Source organism: Rhinopithecus roxellana, chromosome 8 (genome assembly GCF_007565055.1).
Source record: "Rhinopithecus roxellana isolate Shanxi Qingling chromosome 8, ASM756505v1, whole genome shotgun sequence".
NCBI lineage: Eukaryota > Metazoa > Chordata > Mammalia > Primates > Cercopithecidae > Rhinopithecus > Rhinopithecus roxellana.
In genome coordinates this window covers 130,025,409-130,051,191 of record NC_044556.1, presented here as the reverse complement: position 1 = coordinate 130,051,191, position 25,783 = coordinate 130,025,409, and the positions used below count along the sequence as shown (strand labels likewise).

At 36.7% G+C, this 25,783-nt stretch overlaps 1 protein-coding gene across 5 annotated transcripts in view; it reads right to left on the bottom strand.

Moving 5' to 3' along the window:
- The window catches only part of CEP350 (centrosomal protein 350), a 167,876-nt gene that overhangs the window by 42,971 nt on the left and 99,122 nt on the right, over positions 1-25,783 (bottom strand). For all 5 annotated transcript variants that reach the window (XM_010375655.2, XM_030935149.1, XM_030935150.1 and 2 more), the window contains 6 exons: positions 24,059-24,255; positions 23,290-23,474; positions 22,718-22,805; positions 14,836-14,982; positions 11,909-12,066; positions 1,126-1,325 (listed from right to left, as the gene is read on the bottom strand). In XM_010375655.2, the coding sequence (XP_010373957.2) occupies positions 1,126-1,325; positions 11,909-12,066; positions 14,836-14,982; positions 22,718-22,805; positions 23,290-23,474; positions 24,059-24,255 (975 nt within the window). The remainder of the gene's footprint in view (positions 1-1,125; positions 1,326-11,908; positions 12,067-14,835; positions 14,983-22,717; positions 22,806-23,289; positions 23,475-24,058; positions 24,256-25,783) is intronic.

The window sequence follows — 25,783 nt, the reverse complement described above, 5'->3', positions numbered from 1 at the left end:
TCAGGATAGGTAAGATTGGCCTTTCCTTTTCTGATACTGTCCTTCTATGGACATAACATCAAACTTACATACTAGCCTCATAAAATGAGTTGAGAAATGTCTCTTTTTTTATTCTATGGAAAAGTAAAGAATTATAATACCATGTTTCCCCCCCCACTTTTAACCTAGTATCCTGGTAAAGATGGATGAGGTCTATGTAAAAAGATGCCTAGTTACTGGGGTACAATTCCTTTACTGGTGAAAGAATCAGGAGGGTTCTCTTATCTTACTGAGTAAGCTTTGGTAAGTTGTATTTTTTAGAAGAATTTAGCCATTTCTTCTAAGTTTTCAAGTTTGTATTGGAATAAAGTTATTACAATTTTTTTTTTTTTTCTTGAGAGACGGAGTCTCGCTGTTGCCAGGCTGTAGTGCAGTGGTGCGATCTCAGCTCACTGCGACCTCCACCTCCTGGGTTCAAGCAATTCTCCTGCCTCAGTCTCCTGAGTAGCTGGGATTACAGGTGTGTGCCACCACACCCAGCTAATTTCTTTTGTATTTTATAGAGACGGGGTTTCACTGTGTTGCTCAGGCTGGTCTCGAACTCCTGAGCTCAGGCAATCCACCTGCCTCAGCCTCCCAAAGTGCGAGGATTACAGTCGTGAGCCACCATGCCTGGCCACAATTTTTTTTTGTCTTTCTAATTTCTCCAGCATTTGTGGTTATATCATCTTTCTCATCATTTGCATCACCTCAATCATCTGCATTTTAATTACAATTTTATTTTATTTTTAGAGACAGAGTCTCACTCTGACACACAGGCTGGAGCACAGTGGGGTGATCATAGCTCTCTGTAACCTTGACCTCTTGGGCTCAAGCAAGCCTCTCGCCTCAGTAGCTAGGACTATAGGTATGTACCCCCATACCCAGCTAACTTTTTAATTTTTTGTAGAATCGGGGTCTGCTATGTCATCCAGGCTGGTCTTGAACTCCTGGCCTCAAGCGATCCTCTGCCCTTGGCCTTCCAAAGTGTTCGGATTACAGGCATGAGTCACTGCACCCAGCCTCGTATTTTTAAAAGTAATGAAATATATCTTTCAATTATGTTAGGCTTTAGTTTGTAGTGTGAACAGAGTTAGTATTTATTACCTTTGTGTTCTGTTCTCTGGTCCTCCAGTTCTTTCTTAGGAGTTTTGGGTTTTATTAATTCTTTGTCCCAGGCAGCCAAAGCTTGTTTTTCCATTTGACGAATTTCTGCTTCTTCTGCATCTAAACGTCGCTTCCACTCTAGGAGCTCCTCTGCATATTGTCGCCGCTGCATTAATTTTTGCTCCCGCTTTGTCAGAAACCTATGGTCACACCATGGAGAACAGTTTGAGAGAACAAATCTATAGGCAGAGATCACCTTGAGAGCTCTATCACTCACCACCTTATCAACAAGCTGTGCAAAAGCAGAACATTCATACTACTCTTCTCTCTGAAAAAAGCTTGAGATAATATAAGCTTTCATGAGTCAACTTATTCAGAAAATGAGGGAATTTATGTTTTACTTGTATGGTTTGTAAAGTTAGCAAAGGAAAAATAGCAGTATATTCAGAAAAAAAAACCTTCAGAATATCTAGACAACCATAATTGATAATGTTCATATTTATATATTCATTTTTTGTAGGTTATTCTTTTCCATAACAGAAGAGGTAAGGAATTTATTCTGAAGGCTAAGACCAGAAAACACACAAAACCCGAAACAACAAATACCAAAAATAATAAAAAACAAACCCAAAAGCCCCAAAACAAGCAAGCAAACAAAAAACATGTTCATGTCCCTTTTTTACTTTTATTTTAAAGTTCTGCCTGGCTTTGTTTCAGGTCTAATGAGTTTTGTTTCTTCCATTACCTAAGAGATGCAATGTCAAGTGGTAAATCTTTTTTTCATGGAGAGAACATCGAGTACCACAGTTCATGTTTTATGCATATAAACCTAACTATTTATTTACTTAAGTAAAGGGATGCATCAAATTCTCAATTTAATCTGATTTCTGAACTTAAATAGCCAATGATATCTTAGGCCCAAAGGGTTAGGAGAAATTACTGAGTTAGGAAAAATTACTTAGCTTAGAGGCTACTAATAAACCATCTTCGAATGTAGATGCCAAGACTAAATAAAATGTGGGCTACTCACATTACTAGTGTTATATCTATAGTGGTAGCTAACCGACAAAAATGCATACATGTATCGCACAAACACTAAAAAGCACAAGAACTGTCACTCTACTTCTTGAGCAATCATCATGTCAAATTAATGTGGAAACAAAAGGTAAAATTTATGGGACATTTAACAAAAGGCCTCCAGGCTGTTAAAAAAAACAAGAGAGAGAGAGAAAAAAAAAGCAAACAAAACAAACAAAAAGAACAGAGCATGCTCTATCAAAGAGTGCACTGAAAAAGGTGCAAAGTTACCTGACCAACTGGTTGTAGATATACAGCTGGAATTTGGGATGAAGGTTGGGAAAACAGACACTGAGAGAGGCCCAGTGATGAGACGTAAAGACAGAGAAGAAGTAGTGAACAGGAGAGCAGTGTCTACAAAATAAGGAGGAAGATTTTAAAACCAAGAGATCAAGAGGCAGAAAGAATGATTGAAAAGGAAAGCGTAAGAGCTGAGTGAAGAAATTTTAATATGCTTCCTGAAGAACATTATAAGCGACTCAGTTAAAGCAGGCATTACACTCTGTGTGACATTTTTAAAAGTGTATTTTTATAGATCTTACCAATGATTCCTGAATAAACATGCCTTTCTTCTCAAATGTTGCTTAACCACCATCTATATTTTCAGTTAAATTTACTTATTTGTGAGTAAAGTAATAAGAAGTACACTGTGGGACTAAACTAGTTTTCAATTAAGCTTTAACAGACAGTACAACAATTATGGCCATGAACCTAGTATATCAACAACTCTACACACATACGTAATCCTGAGCAAGTGATTTTTAATCTGTACCTCGTCATGTATTTTAAAATACTACATTTGCCTTATTTAACCTTACCATCACAATCTAGCTTGAAAATAATACAATTTAGTAAACTGATTTACATAAAAATACCTTGTTCACCTCTACAATATAAAACTTACTGCTAAGAGGACCTACTGGAGGTATCTTGCTTTATATCTAACAAAGGCCCACTTAATTAATAATATTGAAATACAATACCCATTCTATAAGATATCAGGATGCATAATTAGTAAAGTGAGCTAGTCCCAATAAATACTGTCAGTAGAAAAAAAAAAAACTGATATGGATAGCTCAAGCATAAGGTTAAAGGTAAGAAGAACATTCCATTTTATAGTTACAAAAGCAGGAGAAAAACCCCACATTTTCTTCTTTTGTAATAGTAAATAGATCTGTGTGTGTGTGAATGGATTAAAAAGTCTAGTAGTACCTTTGGAAAGGTTAATTCTCTTTGACAGAGCATGCTCCTGTTCACATGCACACAACAATAACTTGTAGATCAAGGCAACATTTATTGCCTTGGAAGGGCAAGGAATAATATAGTATGTCATAGAAGTGAGAAAATCTAGGTATAAATCCAGCGATTCATTTGGGTTTTAAAAATTATGTATAATCTTGCCTATGTGTATTTTTTGATAACAGACTATTTCAATGTCTGTTTCGTCACATATAACTCAGCATTTCATTTCCCCTTCACTTACACACACACACACACACGCAAAAACACACACATTCATACCTGGATTGCCTTGATTTTCTGCACTGAAGTTCAAGAAAAACATTTTTGCTAAATTTCAAGTTAAGACATTACAATCTTCCTTGCCATTCTTTATGAACGTACAATAAACTTATTTTGATGCCAATTATCAAAATACTATGCAAAACAAAGGCACTTGGCAAAAGGCTCAAAAATCTATTCATAACATTCAAATATCACCCACCCTCTTAAGTGTATAACTGCTAAATGCATGCATGACCTAGTACAAAAAGTAAAATAGTATTGGAACATGTGAAATAAACTTTAAAAATATGCAATTTAAACTTTTTCTCTAGCCCAACACAGAGAACAATAATTTTCCTCTATTAAAGATTAAGCATATTCAAAAGCTCTAGTTTAGGAATGAGGAACGAAATAACTAACTAATAGAAAATGAAAATAAAATAGTTTTAAAAAGTGTAAGAAAAGTTTGACTTAAAGTTAGAACTTCTTTCCATAAACATGTTATTAAATATAAATACATTCTATAAGGAGTGCCCTTTAAACGTTGAATAAAGTTGAGATAAAAGAGCATTACTTCACAATAGAATAAATAATCCTTCAAGATGCTACACAGGAAAGAAAGAAAAATTGTGAATGATGGAGACATAAATGCCGACTAATACAAAATGCTTTTGATTGATGTCAAGGCATTGCCCCAACAAGTCCTCTGATGGTAACGCAACACTGGACAAGAATAAGATATACAACAGATTTAGTCTAGTATGGAAATCATTAAGTTTTTTAAATGTTTGAACTTGAGGAATTAATGAGTACTTAATTAGCTCTTTTTTTTTTTTTTGAGACGGAGTCTTGCTGTGTTGCCCAGGATGGAGTGCAGTGGCACCATCTCGGTTCACTGCAACCTCCACCTCCCGGGTTCAGCGATTCTCCTGCCCCAGTCTCTGAAGTAGCTGGGATTAAAGGTACCTGCCACCATGCCCAGCTAATTTTTGTATTTTTTTTTTTAGTAGAGACTGGGTTTCACCATGTTGGCCAGGCTGGTCTTGAACTCCGACCTCAGGTGATCCACCTGCCTTAGCCTCCCAAACTGCTGGGATTACAGGCCTGAGCCGCTGTGCCCAGCTTAATTCACTTTTTAAATTTTTTTTTCTTTTTTTGAGATGGAGTTTCACTCGTGTTGCCCAGACTGGTGTGCAATGGTGCAACCTCAGCTCACTGCAATCTCCGTCTCCCGAGTTCAAGAGATTCTCCTGCCTCAGCCTCTTGAGTAGTGGGGATTATAGGCATGCACCACCACGCCCCGCTAATTTTTTGGATTTTTAGTAGAGACGGGGTTTTACCATGTGGACCAGGCTGGTCTTCAACTCCTGACCTCAGGTAATCCACCCACCTCGGCCTCCCAAAGTAGTGGGATTACAGGCATGAACCACTGTGCCTGGCTTAATTCACTTTTTTTTTTTTTTGGAGATGGAGTCTTGCTCTGTCGCCATGCTGGAGTGCAATGGTGCGATCTTGGCTCACTGCAACCTCCGACTCCCTGGTTCAAGCAATTCTCCTGCCTCAGCCTCCCAAGTAGCTGGGATTACAGGCACGTGCCACCTATGCCCAGCTAATTTTTATATTTTTGGCAGAGACGGGATTTCACCATGTTGGCCAGGATGGTCTCGATTTCCTAACCTCATGATCTGCCTGCTTTGGCCCCCCTAAGTGCTGGGATTACAGGCGTGAGCCACCGTGCTTGGCCTTAATTCACTTTTTTTTTTTTGAGATGGAGTCTTGCTCTGTCGCCCAGGCTGGAGTGCAGTGGCCGGATCTCAGCTCACTGCAAGCTCCGCCTCCCGGGTTTACGCCATTCTCCTGCCTCAGCCTCCCGAATAGCTGGGACTACAGGCGCCCGCCACTTCGACTGGCTAGTTTTTTGTATTTTTTTAGTAGAGACGGGGTTTCATCGTGTTAGCCAGGATGGTCTCGATCTCCTGACCTCGTGATCCGCCTGTCTCGGCCTCCCAAAGTGCTGGGATTACAGGCTTGAGCCACCGCGCCCGGCCTCTTAATTCACTTTTAAAGTCACACTTTCACATTCTGAACTTGCTCTGTACAGCTATTCAACTCTAGTAATTAGCCATCTAGCACTTTGCTAATTTCAACAAAATACTATTTAGAAGGATCAGTTTCTTTTTTTTTTTTTTTTTTTTTTTTTTTTTTTTTTTTTTTTTTTTTGAGAAGGAGTCTCACTCTGTCACCCAGGCTGGAGTGCAGTGGCCAGATCTCAGCTCACTGCAAACTCCGCCTCCCGGGTTTACGCCATTCTCCTGCCTCAGCCTCCCGAGTAGCTGGGACTACAGGCGCCCGCCACCTCGCCCGGCTAGTTTTTTGTATTTTTTTAGTAGAGACGGGGTTTCACCGTGTTAGCCAGGATAGTCTCGATCTCCTGACCTCGTGATCCGCCCGCCTCGGCCTCCCAAAGTGCTGGGATTACAGGCTTGAGCCACCGCGCCCGGCCAGAAGGATCAGTTTCTAATGAAGATAACTTTAAGTCACCAATTTAGGTTTTAAAAAAATCTATGAGGTTGAAAGCAGATATGCTAACTTAACTTCGACTTTAGCTAGCTGAACTCTGGAAAACAAGGTTCTAGTTTCAGCTCTGCCATTCGGCTGTGTGTGTGACCTGGGGAAAGTTACATAAACTCTGTGGGCCTCAATTTCTTCATGTAAAACAAAGGGACTATATTTTATGGTTTCTCTAAGAGCCCTTCTAATTTTAACATTTTATGACTCTCTGTTGGACTATTTCCACTTATTTTGTACCTCAAAAGACTGTCAGACCATGTGACTGCTAGACCATGTGATGTAGGTGAGAACTTTTGTTGCCCACTGAGCTGATATAATTGTGGCCTGCATTCTAATAGATTATAAAATCATTCTATAATTTGAATAAAATTATAATCTAAATTTTAAATAGAACTCCTATGTCTAAAAATCCTTTCATTATAAAAGATATCAAAAACAAACAAAATCTTAATACTTTCACAAAAGAAACATTTACAGTTCTGTATTTGTTTAGGATGTTACTGTGCTTCCATTATCATTAGTTACTCCACTGGAATACCAAGGAGTCCATGGACACCCTGGAATTGCATGTAAGATTGTATACATGTGTGTATATGCATTTTTCTGAGGCAAGGTTCCAAAGCATTCATCTGATTTACAAGTGAACTCAAGATCCCCAAAAAGTTAAGAATCACTGCTGTATTTGTACTGATCTTGAAGAAAATTACTGCTGCTTTATGAATGAATCCTTATGCAATGCTATGTATCTCCAAACTACTGAGACTACCTAGCTAAACTAAAACATTACTTTTTACTCTTCCCAAAACTCACAAAAAAACTTAATACCTTAAATCATTTTATTCCTTCTGAGTTTTTAATTCTATTACTGTTATAATTAAAAATGGAACATAGTGCTTTACATTTTAAAACGGGTTCTTTTGAGTATTTTAGCATCTTTAATAATAAAAAAACAGGAGGACAAATGAGGATACAGACAGTTCTGACCAAAAAGAAAATGTAGCTTAGGTATGATTTTCTATAGCAAACTCTATTCTATTACTTAAAATTATCTAATAATTTACATACACCTAAGTAAACAAAATAATACAGCACATTATTCCTGACCTAGGAATTCTCGCAGAGAATAAAAACAAAGTATCAGACCATCAGGATTTATTTAGCTACTATATGTAGACTAGAATGTTATCTAAGAAAATTCTATTCAGTTTAAGGCAATGCTATTTAACATTATTATTTAAAACAATCTCATTAAAATATCTCCTTTAATGGAATATCAAAAGCCTTCTCTTGAAAATCCTTCATTTAAAAAATTCATATTAATGGTGAAGATTTTGACATTGATCAGACAATAAATACTTTTGGACAGAGAAATGTCATAAAATATTTATCTGCTTAACTTTTTGATCAATCATTTAAAACCAAATACATTAATTTTTCTCCTTTAACAGCTTTGTAAGCCAACTGGGAAGTGTAAAAAGAGTATTTAAAATGTTTTGTGGGCCGGGCGCGGTGGCTCAAGCCTGTAATCCCGGCACTTTGGGAGGCCGAGACGGGCGGATCACGAGGTCAGGAGATCGAGACCATCCTGGCTAACACGGTGAAACCCCGTCTCTACTAAAAAATACAAAAAAACTAGCCGGGCGAGGTGGCGGGCGCCTGTAGTCCCAGCTACTCGGGAGGCTGAGGCAGGAGAATGGCGTAAACCCGGGAGGCAGAGCTTGCAGCGAGCTGAGATTGTGCCACTGCACTCCAGCCTGGGTGACAGAGCGAGACTCTGTCTCAATAAAAATAAATAAATAAATAAAAATAAAATGTTTTGTGACTAAAGGTTTCATCTTTCTATGCTACCTTGGTCTGCAATGAATGACCAAACCAAAAAATAGCTATATACTTTCTGCCCCTTCTTTTGATGTTTGAAAGTACTTACTAATTCAACAATATATTTAACTCCCTCAGGAGGCTGAGTGGGGAGGATCACTCATACCCAGGAGTTTGAATTCAACCCTATTATGGGCAACATAGTGAGACTCTTAAAAAAAGTACACTCATCCATGAAAATGTCCTTGACATATATCACACTGTGAGTAAGAATTTCTCTTTTCTGAACTTCCTTAGCAATTGATCTAGATATACTTCTCTATATGAACCTGCCCCTCATTCTTTTTTCCGTCTACACTCTAAGCTTGAGAACAGGGTTTAAGTCTGATTTATCTTGGTACCCCTCAGAACTTAGCATACTCACACATTAATCAATAAACAATTGCTGAGAGAGTAAGTGTATAATTAATAAATAATATGGAAGAAGAAGCTACTGTTAACGAATGAAAGAAAAAATGCAGTGTCCTATTTTAAGTAATGAAACACTTAAAGATGAAGAAAACACCATTCTTTCAGTGTTTCGCTTGTTCCATAAACAGGAAGAGTCAATCGGGGTGTTTTTTCATGAATATCTGTTTCATGTTTATAGGCAATCCACTTAAATTGTAAATAATATCCCTTGCAGTAATAAAACTCAGATTTCACTTACCAATATAACCAAAAACACTGAGAGCTATTCAGTTCATGGCTTAGATCTACTGTATGTCTTTTGCAAACATGTTTTCATTATTATTAATGTCTTTCACATTTTGAATATTATTTTTTCCTTTTAATATACTGATAAATGGAAATTATATGACATTTATAAAATGTCTACTCAACGAAGAGGTCAAGAAAAGCCATATGTTAGGAATATAACGTATGGCTTTTAATATTCAACAAAGGCATTACTGTCTCAGTAAAAAAAAAAAAGGAAATCTTTCACTATAGCCAAAAATGACATGATCACTTCAGAAAAATATCTGTCATAAAATCAGAGTTCAGAAAGTTACCAATAAGCAATGACACAAAATGAAAAGGTTCCCCCTAAAAACTAGCTAAATTTACTGAGAAGGGCGACTACTCTTTGGTGATTTATAACAATAAAACAGGAATGACTGCCTTTGCAAATCTATGGAACAAATAAGTTCCTGGTCACGAAGTAGCAGAGGTTCAAATGATTTTGTCGTTAGGTGTCTACTGTAGCAAATGACTATGAAATTAACTGACTCCCTATTTATTGAGCTGACATTCCAACATCATTGAAGGAGATGAAACTATGGTGCTCTGATAATATAAATGGTATTTAAAAGCTAGTCTTCACATTACTTTGTTTCAGAGACCAAAAAATAGTGCATAACAATACTCTTCCTTTTCTATGCACCACCAATTTCGGAAAATACTTTACTTCATCCTCAGATTTCTTTTTTTTGAGACTAAGTTGTGTTCTTGTTGCCCAGGCTGGAGTACAGGGGTGTGAGCTCAGCTCGCTGCAACCTCCACCTCCCAGGTTCAAATGATTCTCCTGCCTCAGCCTCCAGAGTAGCTGGGATTACAGCCATGTGTCACCACACCTGGCTAATTTTGTATTTTTAGTAGAGACGGGGTTTCACCATGTTGGCCATGGTTGGTCTTGAACTCCTGACCACAGGTGATGTGCCCGCTTCGGCCTCCCAAAGTGCTGGGATTACAGGCGTGAGCCACCAGGCCCGGCCTCATCCTCAGATTTTAGCACCATCATTCAAACATTTCTTCGACACTACTGTCTTTATTCCTATCACAAACACAATTTCATTGCCTCAAACAGATCAAAAAGTCACTGAATGCTTCAATGCCTATTCTCCTCGACAAATCACTCAAAAATCAATTGCCATAGTTGTCAAGGAATGGTGGAGGAATAATACAAACACTCTAGGTGATTAATATTTTGCAGTATATTAAAATAATTAACAAAATTTGGAACAAGTCAATAAATACAAACTTAAACTTGTTATTTAGGATTTTTAAAGCTTTAACCAAATCTGAAATAAGCAGCCCAGAAACTGACTGACCTCAAGGGCAGACTAGAATTAACAGCTTTTTTCTACAAAGGTGGTCAAATTAGGATATCATTCTTAGAGACTGGCAATGAAAATTTTATTGAAATAGAAGAGCAAGGGATCAATGAAGAAATCACCCTGACACTGTGTTCCCCCAACATTTACCACTCAAAGACATTTGTGGCAGATATACAATGTCAAATTAGTGATAAAAATCTGAGAGATTATTCTAATTTTGACTTCAAAAGATTGCTGGAACAATACAGTATGCCCATATAGGCTACTGGAAATTTTTATCAGGAAAGGAAGAAAGCATGTTTAATCTAAATTTTAATAAATTCCTACTTGAAGAAGCCTTTATCAGTCTATCCCATGGAAATCATCCAAAAGGAACGTTCATTCATATATTTGTCAATATTTGGTTTCACCTCTTATATTTTTAATTTTTTAAAGCTGTATTTAAGACTTATTTTCATAATCAATTTAGGTATTTTTAAGTTACGAAATGCCTTTCTTGCAATGAAGTGCCAATATAGAACTGCACCTACAGAAAGTAAGGATTTCACTTACAACTGCTTGACTGTTGCAAAACAAACTAAATCATAGACTGACTTAACATATAAACAGAGCATCATTAAATTTGATGATGTGTGGTATACTGCCAAAAGTTATCAAATTAAAACTTAAATTCAATCTGTAGTAGTTCAAATTGCGAACTTAAAATGGTAGTCAACAAAAATTTCTAATGAGTCTCTTTCATATATAATGGGTTTTGAGGAAGCTAGATATGGGGTGGAGGTTACAGAGGCAAGAATACAGTCCACAAGCAGTTAATTTATAACCATATTTAATTAAATATATACCCCAAAGAGTAAAAGTCTCACATAAATGTCATTTTATATGGTCAACACTGATGTACACCTGAGCTATATCTAAGTTGGAGTAGCTTTCTTTCAGAGTCTTTACACATTAATTCTTAGAACTATTTTAGAAGAAGGTTAGACTGCTAAATCAACATTCCTGGAAATTTTCAGCCTTTCTACTTTTAGCTAAGGAACTCATACCTACTCACCAGGTTAAAATTTCATCTATTTGAATAAGCCTGAGAGGTGCCAGAGAGCCACAGGATGAAATGTCAGGATATACCATTAGTTGCTTCCCCAAATTATTAGACATGCCTTTCTTTTCGTAAAAGAAAGGGGAAAACTTTGTTATGGGTACACGTGCAGATACTTTTTTTTTTTTTTGGAGACAGGGTCTAGCTCTGTCACCCTGGCTGGAGTGCAGTGGCACAATCATAGCTCACTGCAGCCTTGACCTCCTAGGCTCAAAGGATCCTCCCACCTCAGCCTCCCACATAGCTGAGACTACAGGCACATGGCACCATGCCCAGCTAATTTTATTTTTTTGTAGAGATGGGGGTCTCACTATGTTGCCCAGGCTGGTCTTGAACTCCTGGGCTCAGATGATCCTCCTGCCTCAGCTTCTCAAAGTGCTGGGATTATAGGTGTGAGTCACCACTCCTAGCCTTTTTGGTTTTTTAAAATAAGAAACCTGTTCGTATTAAAATTGTTTTATAAATAAGATCTACAGTCAATTGGCTTCTAACAATTCTGCTAAAATGCTACTGAATCCATAAAATATTTGTCTTAATCTAATGAAGTATATTACAAATGTTATTTGTTGTACTACTTTCAATGTAACTAAACAAGAGATATTTATAAAAAACAAATTACTTTTCATCCATGCGGCTTCTCATTTTCTTCAGTTTCTGCATAATGCTGCTAGTTTCACTGCTGGAGATTGAAATGGGAGAAGGACTGCGGGTCTCCAAGTCAGTTGGACCAGGACTGGTTGCCTTATTATCCTTTGTATCTTCATCACTATGAGAGTCCTGCAAACAAAAAGAGGCAAAATTGTATTGGACTTTAATAGGACCTTGAAGTCATCATAATACTGTCAATTCAAAATTAAGTTTATCCACAATACAATGTTTATAACAAGAGTTGAAAATAAGATAATAAAGGACAAAATATACCACACACTTAAAAATGGTTAAACTAGTACATTTCATATTATGTATATTTTTACCATCATTTATATATAGAGAGAAAAAGAGAATATCACAACACGTAATAATTTTAAAGAAATGTAAGAAATCTAAAAAAGCTTCTGCTATTAGTAATCTAGTATCTACATATCCTCTCTGAGATTTCAAAGTTGAACCACTCAAAAGGAATAAAAAAGTTAGACCTATAACTATACAAAACATATATGTACAGACACAAAGAATGACTGGAAGATGTAACATTTATTTTAATCATACTAGGGCAAGGGTTTTTTCTTTTGAATATTCCTTATGCAAAACTAGGTTTTCAAAAATTAAAAAAGTTTGTAAAGAAAACATCTGGAAACTATTAATCAATACATTATTTCTGATGAGCAAAAAGTCAAACTTTAATTGCTTAGTATGCCTTCCCCACAGTCATTTATTCTCCTAACTTTTCAGGAAGATGGGTAGGGACAGTCATGACTGTTTTTATTTTGTTAAAAAAAAAAAAAAAAGTAGAGCCCTTGAGCTTCCCTTTCTTCCTCCTGAACAGTTCAATCTTAAAGTCACTGGATGGGACAGAGCAAGGCAGGCATCTATGTAGGGGTTGAGGGACACAGGAGGGCAAGAGTGGGGTCTCAGAACCTGAGTAGGATGAAGAGGGCATTTAATGCAGGAGGGTGGCTGGTAAGGGGAATCAGAGCCCAAGAAGGCCAACAAGAATGTCACATGGAAGTGACCCCACACACAACTGCAAGCCCAAACACAGTGAGGATGGCCTTACCACAGAGAACTTCCTAGCACAAGTGTCAGAGTCCAAAGAGATAAGGAAGATAAGGTGTGAGGAGATGGGAATAGCCCAATTTGGGGAGTCAGAGCCCAGCTGGAATGAGAAGGGCAACCACTTTCAGGTAGTCTGCAGATTAACTGGTAGTAATGTATCAATGTTAATTTGTTGGCAACTTACTCTCAGATAACTCAGGATAATAGAATTTTTTGTACTGTTTGACATTTTTCTGTAAGTTTGAGATTTTTTCAAAATTTAAAGTTTACTTTAAAAATCAAAGCAGAGCGTATTAGGAATTTTAAAAATTATACTGCTATACAGTTTGAGTTTTCTCACACTATAATGACTTTTTTTTTTTTTTTTTGAGACAGGGTCTTGCTTTATCACCTAGGCTGGAGTGCAGTGGTGTGATCACAGCTTAACTGCAGCCTCGGCCTGCTAGGCTGAAGCAATCCTCCCACCTCAGCCTCACAAGTAGCTGGGACTATAGGTGTATGCCACCACGCCCGGCTAATTTTTGTATTTTTTGTAGAGCTGGGTGTTTTGCCCTGTTGCCCAGGCTGATCTCAAACTCCTGAGCTCAAGCGATCTGCCCACCTAGGCCTCCCAAACTGTTGCGATTACAGGCGTGAGTCACGGCACCCAGCCCTACACTGACATTTTATAGTACCTTAGAATAGGTCCACTGAACATTCTAAGGTATGCTCAGGCTCTAAGGTATTACAGGCTCCCACCTGTAATCCCAACACTCTGGAAGGCTGAGGCAGATGGATTGCTTGAGCCCAGGAGTTGGAGACCAGCCTGAGCAACATGGCGAAACCCCATCTCTACAAAAAGTTAGCTGGGGGTGGAGGTGCATGCCTATAGTCCCAGCTACTGGGAAGGCTGAGGTGAGAGGATTACCTGACCCCTGGGAGGTCAAGCCTGCTGTGAGCTGTGATTGCACCATTTTATTCCAGTCCAGGTGATGGAGTGAGACCGTGTCCTCCCCCCACAAAAAAAAAAAAAAAAGTTTCAAATTTTGTTTTTGTCTAATATCTCCTTTGAATCATGTATCATTGTATTAAAGTTGGATAGCTAAGATGTGTATCATGTAAATAGTAAAACAGTGTCCCCCATTAATTCTGAAGAATATATTTGAATTGATAAATAAGAGCAAAGCCCTCTGTTCCAATTTAGTTTGTAAGTGAAATATAAACTAAATTAAACTAATATTGTATAAGAACTATGTGGCCCTTTCAAAATTTGAATATTCCATAGGAAAAAAATAAAACTCTCACTATACATTAGGGCATTGCTACAGTTTGAATGTTTGTCCCCTCTGTAACTCACGTTGAATCTTAATTTTCATTGTAAAGTTAAGACAGTGGGAAATCAGACTATGGTATTTGAGAGGTAGAACTTTTGAAAGGTAATTAGAAATAGGACGATGTCATAAGGGTTGGACTTTAGTGGATTAATAAGAAAGAGAGGATTGAGTTAGCACGCTCAGCCCCTGTGTCATGTGATGCCCTGCATCACCCCTTGGGACTCTGCGGAGAGTCCCTACCAGCAAGAAGGCCCTCACCAGATGTGGCACCTTGACCTTGAACTTCTCACCTTCCAGAACTGTAAGAAAAAATTTTGCTCCTTTATAAATTACCCAGTCTTAGGTATTCAATTATAGCAACAGAAAATGGACTAAGACTGGCCCATCCATAGAACTTTATCCTAGTTCATTATTGTATCATACTGTTTGAATGAATATCATCTTAGAACATGAGACAGGGTGAGATACCGGCAATCAACGTAAGACAGGAAACAAATAATAACTTCATGTAGTTTACCAATTTACTCTCCCCTGCAGACTTCAGCTTCTCCTGTAGTTTTATGGTGGTCTGGCGGATCCTTTCTATCTCCTCCTGCTGTTTAAGAATCAGCTGTCTTTCCTTCCGAGCTGCCTTATTGGCTTCTTGAAGACGTTTTATTTCTGCCTAAGGTTTAAAGAGTTAAGACAGGGATCAAGATTGGGAGAAGACAAGGCCAAAGTAATATTAAAAAAAAAATCATCACATATATTAAAAACAAATACATATAGTATTTTATAACAGAAGTAGTAATACTGAAAAGTTTAAAAAATAATGAGGAAATAAATCACATACAATCTCACCATTCTAAAATAATTTAATATGATCCCTTAATTTTATTTAAATTATAATTAGACTGATAATTTCATATTCCATTTTAAAACATACATTTCACATTTTTCCATAATGCTACTTAACGTTTACACTTACTAGTTTAATAGCTGCTTATCAAGTAAACTAATTAATGTAACTATTATTCTATTGCTAAACTTTTAGGCCCCTATAATGTTTTACTATCCCAAATAATGCTTTAATGCCCATACCACAGACTAGTTCTTTAGGAGAGATTTCTAAAAGTAAAATAAACAAGTCAAAGACAATGAATCATTTTATGGATCTTAAAAACAGTTTTTAAAATTGCTTTCAAAAAAGGACTGCCCCCGCCTACAATGCTACCAGAAACATTTAAGACTACATTGCACCAATCTCTCTCCACACAGAATACTAAGTTTTCAGTTGCTATGTGGGCAGAAGATAACACACTTCACTGCTAATAATTGTCAAAATTTAACAGATAATCCTTTTTTAAAAATAAATTTGTTTTAAATCTGTTTTCTTGGTTAGATATGTTGGCTCACACCTGTAATCCTAGCACTTTGGGAGGCCAAGGCAGGCAGATCACTTGAGCCCAGGAGTTGACTAGCCTGGGCAACACGGTGAAACCCCACCTCTACAAAAGATACAAAAATCAGCCAGGCATGGTGGCACTCACCTGTGGTCCCAGCTACTTGGGAGGCTGAGGTGGGAGGATCAACCTGAGCCCAGGAGGTCAAGGTTGCAGTGAGCCAAAATCATGCCACTGCACTCCAGCCCGGGAAACAGAGTGAGACCCTGTCTCAATCAATCAACAATCAATCAACCAATGTTTTCTTATTAATAAAGCATAATAAAGACATTAAAATTTGTAGTTACAATTATTTTAATCATTGAGATTTTTTGAAACTACCTTAAAATGCAAAAAAGTGCTTTATAAACATCTACACTTCCAAAACATCAAATTAACAATTGTTAATATTCAGTTATATTTTCTCCAAGTCTTTAATCCTGTAAAGAAATAAAACATTACGGTTAAATTAGTCTGCAATCTTGCGCCCCAACTCCTCAGAGGTAACAACTATCATGGGTTTGGTATCTATCCTTCCAGCACATTCTTTTTAAATTATTCTAAAAATATTTGTGCTTATCTGCAAACAAAAAGATACAATATTTGGTTTGTATGTTTAAAAATATTTTATAACTATCATATGTATATGTTTTAAATCTTGCTTTACTAGATATCACTTTTGATATTTTGCCATGCTAATTTATGCCTTTTAATGCTGCATAAAATTACAGTGGAGAACCATATATTTATCTATTACCCATATGGTGGGATTATTTTTATTTTTAAAATTTTTTAGAGACAAGGTCTTGCTCTGTTGCCCAGGCTGGAGTACAGTGGCTCAATCACAGCTCAATGCAGCCTCAAACTTGTGGGCTCAAGTGATCTTCCCACCTTAGCCTCCCAAGTAGCTAGGACTACAAGCACATTCCACCATGCATAGCTAATTTTTATTTTTTATTTTTGTAGACACAGGGTCTTGCTATGTTGCCCAGGGTGGTCTCAAACTCCTGGCCTCAAGTGATCCGTCTGCTTTGGCCTCCCAAAGCACTGGGATTGTAGGTGTGAGCCACTGTGCCCACCCCATATGGTGAGATTTTAAGGTTACTGTCTATTTTTTACTATTGTACAAACAATGCTGTAAGTGAAGAGCCTTACATATTTTGTCTTCTTGGGCACATTTATAAATTTTTCTGGAGTAGTAGTTCTCAAAGTGTGCTCTATGGAGTTCCTGGAAGTCTTGAGACCCTGTCAGGGGACTCTGAGCATCAAAACATTTTTTATAATACTAAATACATTATGAGCAAATATATTATTTGCTCTTTATTCTCATTCCCTAAGGAGTACACAATGGTTGTGTACATTTTAAAGAAAGTAACTATATTTTCCAAAACAAAAAATAATTTAGTGAAAAGAATGATATTTTAGCATTTTGCATATCTCTTTGTCGTCTAGCTTGATTTTTTTTAACACTGTGCATTGATCACTGGGAAAATGTTGGTTCACTAAGTTATGCGGATTTTCTAAATGTTGACACACTTCATTATGCAATATCAAACAGTTATACTCATGAATATCACCATTAATCTCAAAAGAAAAATTATTTTGGGTGAGCAATGGAAATTTTTCAGAATCCTGACTTGTGTGTGAAAGCTCGAATTTTATCATTGGCAACATATACTGTCAGTTATTTTTTTGAAGTGATAGGGATACTGCTTTGTTTTTGAGAAAAACATTTGTCAAATAACCAAATCTGGCCGGGCGCGGTGGCTCAAGCCTGTAATCCCAGCACTTTGGGAGGCCGAGACGGGCGGATCACGAGGTCAGGAGATCGAGACCATCCTGGCTAATACGGTGAAACCCTGTCTCTACTTAAAAATACAAAAAACTAGCCGGGCGACAAGGCGGGCGCCTGTAGTCCCAGCTACTCGGGAGGCTGAGGCAGGAGAATGGCGTAAACCCGGGAGGCGGAGCTTGCAGTGAGCTGAGATTGTGCCACTGCACTCCAGCCTGGGTGGCAGAGCAAGACTCCGTCTCAAAAAAAAAACAAAACAAAACAAAAAAAAAACAAATCTGAATTAGCACAGTTTGCCTTGAATCATTCTTTCAAGTAAAAATACTATTCCATGAAAAAAAATTTTAAAAAAAAGCTCACAATTCAAACAAGCGCAAAAATACTTCTCCTTGAATTAATCACTATATTCTGGTATCGAGCAAAGGTGTCTGATTATGGATTTCCCGTTTCTGTCACACAGAATACAAAAAAGAAATGTACTCAAGAGTTTAAGACAATAAAATTAATAATTCTTACTACTCAATCAGGACATTCTAAATGAAACTTGCTTTCTTTAACTGCAAGTAAGTGGCATGAAGAATAAGACAATTACCAATATGGTTTGGTGCCACTGACTTGTGCTAAAGCACCAGCAGTTTTACTCAGCATTGTTTTCTACTATTTAGTGCAAATGTCAACACAGTGAAAAGGATAAATTCATATCAGAGTATCATTATGAAAATAGTTTTGATCTTCCAGACCTGTGAAAGGGTCTTAGAGGCCAGAGTTTCACAAAGTACATTTTGAAACTTCCACTAACCTAGGCCTGAGTTTCTGAACCAAATAATGTATAAATTCACCCAATTCAAGCCTAGAAGAAAAAAGAGACAATTTCGAAGAAATACTTGGGAAACAAGGTTTGGTCCTCTTGTAAGAACACACAAAGTTGTACAAACGAATTGTTCACTTTAAAATGGTGAATGGTATAAGTGAATTATTCACTTTATTAAAATGGTTATTTTTATGTGTTATGAATATCACTTCAGGGAGGGTAAAACTAGTAAGACATAGGAAAATACAGTCTCTCTTTTTTGGATATGGTTGTACCAAATTGCTTAGAACCAGCCATTTCACTATCAGTCAAAAGAATTCTTACTGCTACAGTTGCAATAGAGATCTTAGCACATAGATTCTTACACTTTGGTTCTTTCAACCTTATAAGGCAACTTTTCAGGGGTAACCAATTGGATCAAAGAGTATATTTTGCACATTTACTTAAAAAATTCTTAAGTATTACAAAAAGAAAAAGTAGTCACTCATATCCCTACCACTGGCATTAAACATATTTAACAGTTTGCACATTTGTTTCAAATATGTTATTATCTATAAATAGATAAATACAGATGAAACCAAACTCCATGCCAATCTCTTCCTCCTTCCTCTCTTCCCCAGAAGTGCATCATTCCTATATGTGGTTTTTTGCTTTTGATGCATGAGTGGTTCCACAGAACATATACTACTAATTGGTTACGTTAAAAAAATTTACATGACTGGTATAATACTGTATATATTCTTTGCATCTTGCTTTTCTATAAAAAAGAACATTATGGTTTTTGGTAAAGGAAGATCTACTGCTACACTCTCCAGTATGACAGCTTCTAGCTACATGTGGCTAGTAGCTACAGTATTGGATAACACAGATATAGAAAATTACTATCATTTCAGATATCTCTATAGACAGTGCTGATGTCTAATACATTCAGTTTCCTGTAGTACTATACTTTCTTGCAAGAATATGTTTTATTTCATCTATTCTTTTATTGAAGAAATTCAGTTGTTTCCATTTTCCCCTGCACATATGTGAAAGCTTTTTTAGGATATATAACAAGACAGAACTGCTGAGTCATATATCATATATGTCCTCAACTGAACCAGGTAGTGGCAATTGCTCTCAACTCAAAGTGGTTACACCAGTCAACACTCTAACCAGCTATACAGAGGCACAGTGACAAAACTGGAGACTCAGGAGATCTCAAACTCACATTCTCCTCAAAGCAGTTGTCAAGTTCTGCAGGAGCACATAGAGGGCTAAGGAGTCAACCCAGAAAAGTCTCGAAAGCAGAGCAGAAATCCCCAGTCTCTTGTGCTGAGTAAAAAATTTTATCTGGGTTTCCAGTGAAGCCTGGAGAGCCCCAACCCAGGGACAATGCCAACCAGAAGTAGACTGAGGCTTACCAACTCTACAACCCAACCCTAACCCAGCACAATCTTTGAATGAATTAAGATGAACAGTTGATAACTCTAATAAAATAGCAAAAGAAAACTCTAATAAAATAGCAAAAGAAAGGATAAATCCTCTCTGGGGGAAAAGACCATCAGCTGGAGCCTTTGCAGTTATTTATATGCTGTTGGCTAGTACTTAACAAAAAAATTACTAGGCATGCAAAGAAAAGGAGCCATACGACAGGTAAAAAAAAAAAAAAAAGAAAACAGACAATAGTAATAATAGAGGCACAGATGGCTACATATAAGCAGACAGGGAAGAAATAACAGTACAGAAAATTAAAATAACTATGGATAATATGTAGAAAAAGATAGAAAAGTAGGCCAGGCACGGTGGCTCATGCCTGTAATCCCGGCCCTTTGAGAAGCCAAGGCGGGTGGATCACCTGAGGTCAGGGGTTTGAGACCAGCCTGGCCAACATGGTGAAACCCCATCTCTACTAAAAATACAAAAAAATTAGCTGGGTGCACCTGTAATCCCAGCTACTCAGGAGGCTGAGGCAGGAGAATCACTTGTACCCGAGAGGCAGGGTTTGCAGTTAGCCAAGATCGCACCATTGCACTCTAGCCTGGGCAGGAAGAGTGAAACTCCGTCTCAAAAACAAAAACAAACAAATAAAAAAAAAACAAGTAGATTAAAGGGTAGAAAATTTCAACAGACTTAAAATCTATTTTAAAAAGAATAAAACTGGGTATTATAGAACTAAAACAAATCAAATTAAGAATTCACTGGAGACACTTAGCAGTGCATTGGGCAAAGTAGAAGACATACTAATGAACTCAAAGACAGGTCAATAAAAACTTTCCAAACTGAAGCACAGTGTTTTTAGTTTTTAATTTGTTTGTTTTAAGGAATAAAATACAAACAAGACAGAGGAAAGGGATGTGGCAAATGGTCAAAAGGTCTAACCTATGTCTAATTGAAGTCCCTGAAGGAAAGGAGAAAAAGAATGAGGCAGAAGTGGCCAGGCACAGTAGTTCACACCTGTAATCCCAGTACTCTGGGAGGCCAAGGTTGGGGGATCACTTGAGTCCAGAAGTTCAAGACCAGCCTGGGCAACATGGCGAAACCCCATCTCTACAAAAAATTACCTGGCACTGGTGGCGCACACCTGTGGTCCCAGCTACAGGGAAGGCTTGGGTAAGAGGACTGCTTGAGCTCTAGAGGCAGAGGCTGCAGTGAGCTGAGATCGTGCCACTGTACTCCAGCCTGCACAACTGAGTGGGACCCTGTCTCAAAAAAAAAAAAAAAAAAAAAAAAGGGAGGCGGGAGCAGAGGCAATACATGAAGAGACAGTTTCTGAAAAACTGATTAAATAAAACAACCAATACAAGAAGCTCAGCAAATCTTAAATAGGATGAATACAAAGGAAACCACGCCTACATGCATCATAGTAAAACTACTGAAAAATTGGATAATTTTTAAATAATCTTAAAAGGAACCTTCAAAAGAACAAGATTAAGATAACTGACCTCTCCACATAAACAATAGAAAGCAGTAAATAATGGAAAAATATCTTTAAAAGTGCTGAAAGAAAATAATTTTATGCCTATTAAAAATATTCTTCAAAAATAAAGGTGAAACAAATACATTTTCAAACTAATCAAAACAAAAAATGTGTTATTAGCAGGCATGCAATAAAATACCAGACGTATTAAAATGAAAAATTTTATACTTCAAAGGATACTATCAAGAAAGTGAAAAGAAACCTCACAGAATGAGGGATAAATTCATAAATCTTGTTTTCATTTTATTTTATAACAGAAAGCTACTGTAACATTATAGAAAGTTATTTACTTATTTTAACTAAGAAAAATTTTAATTTATTTTAAAATCAATTTTTTGGATTAAAAATACACAACTTTTTTTTTTTTTTAAATAGAATTCAGAATTTATTCAAATTCATATCATCTGTAATGTTTCCTGGGATAAACATATAACTAAGTAATAAGCTAATATATAATTCAGATAATTAGGTTCCTAAATCATCTAACATAGTAGCTAGCACCTGACAACAGGTTAATATGGAAAAAAATAACTAGAATCTATTGAATACTTACCAGGCACAGTGAAACACACTTTACATATGTTACCTCATTTAATCCTCACAACCACCATATGAAGTATAATCCCACTCCTACAGATGAGGAAATTAAGTCTCAGAGAGTTACTTAAACTTTGACCGTGATCACACAGTTGCAAGTGACAACACTGGAATTCGAATAATAGCAACTAACATTTATTGAGCACTTACCATTGTGCCACGGTCTGTTCTAAGTTTATTTTATGTATTAACTCACTTATTCCTCAAAACAACCCTATAAAGTATGTTACTATTATTATCTTCAGTTTACAGATGAGGAAACTGAGACACAGAGAAGTTAAGTAACTTGTTCCAGGTTATGAAACCAGCAACTGGTAAAGCTGGGATTTCAGCCTAGGAAATCTAACTCCAGAGCCTGAATTCTTTACCACTACACCACCATACTGCCTCTCCAGAATTCAAAACTAAGGTCTTTCTAAGTCCATTAAGCCAAAATATTTATCAATATGTAATTAATATGTCATGAAAGTCTAGGGAAACAATAATTTAAAATTTAATCCAAATAGATTATTTTACACATATCTTAAATTTTAAAATATGTATTTCAAAAGAGTATTTTTCTTCTACTTACTACACGAAGGTAGAAAGTTTGCCTGTGTATTTTATTAATTTAGCAGTGACACACAATCCTAATTTAGGAGAAATACAGTAGATTATCAAGCAACCCCTATAATTATAGTAGTATGAACATAAACAGTGGAAGTATCAACTAAATCTCATTTAAGGCAATAATAAGGAAAAGAAATCTGGCAAAATAATAGATTCCATAAACTAACTTGCCTTATAAGTTGTCCTAAAGGGGTGTCTTCCCTAACATACCTTTTCTTGCTGCAACCTTAAAAGCAAACCACGCTGTTTCTTCCGGAGTGGGGGCATTTTATCATCCTCTCCTTTGTCTCGTAGATGTCTGCAAATAATATTTTTCATTCAGACAAAGATTTGATTAAATTTCTCTTACCTGAATAATGTCAAGAATTCTAGACTACTAAAAAGTCTACAAACCAATTTAACATTTTCAAATGTGAAAAGCAGTTGCTACAAGTAGCTGTAACCATTCAAATCCGAATAAGTATTTTACTGAGGTATATGCAAGCCCTAGAATGTGTCCTCTGAAGACAGAAGGACTTTGGGAAATTTACAATATTGTATCATATGACAACATAAGATTACAGTCAGTTAAGTGATAAAACAGGAATGCAAAGAAAATGTTATGTGGGTAGGAGGAGGTCTTGAAAGAAATACAAATCAAATATGACTGCCATATTTCTAGCTTGAGAAACTGGGTTGCTCAAATCAAATCAAATGAGGAAACAAAAACATCTTAAAATATAAAGCATTCTGTTCTATGAATGAAGAAATCAGTGAAAACTGTGCTCATTGAAAGAACTTACTTTTTTTGATGCTCTAACCAGGCCAACTCAGCCTTAGTCTTCTCCTTCAAGGCCTTTTCGCGGAGACGCAGGAGTGAAGACTGGTGAGCTGCCCTCATTTCTTCTTCTTTCATATACTGTCGAACCATCTCCATAGTAAATTTAGAAAAGCTATCTTGTCCTCCTGAGAATGGCATGTTCAGTTCCTAAAGTAGATGGTTTCTTTCTTGTTTATCATCATCTAACCTTTTGGTACTTAACTCCACTAAAAGAGGTATGCATTTACAAAAACAAACTATGTATTTAACAAGGTCATCAACAATGTAAGAGAATATTCTTTAAAAAGGCACATGAGGCAGATTAACATTCATCTGCTAATTTACTCAGCCAATAAAATTTTAATAAACTACTGCAAGCCAATTACTGTCCCAAGGATCCAAAGTGGGATAAGAATTTGTTTCTGCTAACCAAAAAGCATACAATTTGGTAAGAACGAATGTAAATTTCTAAATGGAATACAGCATTAGAAGAGTGAAGCAAGTACAAAAGCTAGAGAGATAATATTGGCTCAGATCCTCAAAGGCCTCATATATCATTCCAAAAAATAAGTTTGTATTGTACTTTGTAAGGAAAGGGAAGCCAGATTTCATAGGAAAACTATAAAATAAAACTGGTATCTTAGAAAAATCATTCTAGTAGCTGACAAATGAGACAAGTACAAAATGTTTTCTCTTATCTTTGAGAGAACATATCCACAACCATTTACCTCCACAGATAAAGTGAAACACACCTTGGCAGTAGACAGTGTAGTTTTTTCTGGAGAAGCTTCTTCATCAGAGTCATCATGATGACTTCTTCTCTTTTCCATATTAAATCTGCGGTGACTCTCTGAAGGTAGTAATGATCGAAATGATTGTTCTTCTATTTCATCTTCTGTCATGGATTCATCAAATTTCAGAGAATATTCTGTTGCAATAGATGTTGAGTCTAAAAGAATATGGAGAAAGTAGATTTTATTATTATAACTGTTCTCAGTAGGTATTCAATTAGTAGCCCTTTGCCTCTTTATGGGACAATCCAACATAAATTCATAAAACTGATCACTAAAAAATAGACATGAAATATTAAAATTCATTTGCCTTACAAGCAAGGAAAAAACCTCTAAAAATACCTAGAAATATTAGGTTAAGAAATATAAAGATTAATGTTGCAAAAAATTTAGAGAGCTCTTACAAATCAATTAGAAAACCACTAATGCACCTATAGAAAAATGAAAAAAGGTCAGATCAGATGCTTTACAAAGCAAATATAAATAGTAAAAGCGAAAAACTGTTTAACATTACTATCAATCAAAGAAATGCAAGTAAAAATATCTTTTTAAAAAACTCATTAATTCCAAGTTTAATTAGAATATGACGGATCTTTCAGGCTGGTTCCTGTGTGCCTTTGACATGGTTTTTTTTGTTTGTTTGTTTGTTTTTATTGAATATTTCTTCACTTTCTGGTACTACAAGATACTCCAGGCTCAAATTGTATTTTCCCTACAGCCCTAGAATCAGCCATTTCTCCAAAAAGCTCTTATTTATTTTATTAAGGAATGATACTTAGAAACCACAATCTAGGGGCCAGGCACAGTGGCTCACACCTGCAATCCCAGCATTTTGGGATGCCAAGGTGGGAGGATCCCTCGAGGCCAGGAGTTTGAGACCAGCCTGGGTGACAGAGCAAGACCCCATCTCTTAAAAAAATCAGAAAGAAAGAAAGAATTTGTAGGCACTAGTTGTCCTTGTTACCACGGGTGTATCACTGCTTCTGCACTTGCTCAGTGGACAGAGCTAGGTAATATATGGATGTATATTAATCCATGTATACATGTGTGTGCACACACGCACACAATTACAATTGCTTTTGTATCCATCCAGTCAGCCAGTTAAACATGAATTCATACTTATGTCTACGATCCAGTACCAGAGTTCATTCTAGTCTTCCTTTCTTGTGTACCTTCCCTTCCAACACCGAGAAACACGGCTCTCACCATCCAACACTCATTTACTTATTTGTTCAAACCCAATATATATGTAAAGTACTGTCAACCTGTACCCCCGTGAAAAACTATTATCCAACTAGAGTATAGGTTTATGTACCATTCCTTTTGTATTAGGCTTATATTAATAGTTTCCACTCAAGACACCATTTTCCAAAGTTACTTACTTAGGTCAGCTCTTTTCCCCTAACTGCTTCAATGTCATTATGCCATATATTTGTAATACAGTTAGATCCATTTATCACAGGCTGCGTTCCATTTTGGGATCTCCCAATATCCTGATTCATGTGTGTGTTTGCATGATTAGTTCACAGATACTAAAATTTACTCATTGTGATACACAGTTCCAAGGTTTTGACAAATACACAGCATCATACAGAACATACATACATACAGAACAACTACTCTTATGTAACAGTTCCTTCACCCTAAACGTCCCTCCATGCATCCTCTTCCCCCTAATGCCTAGAA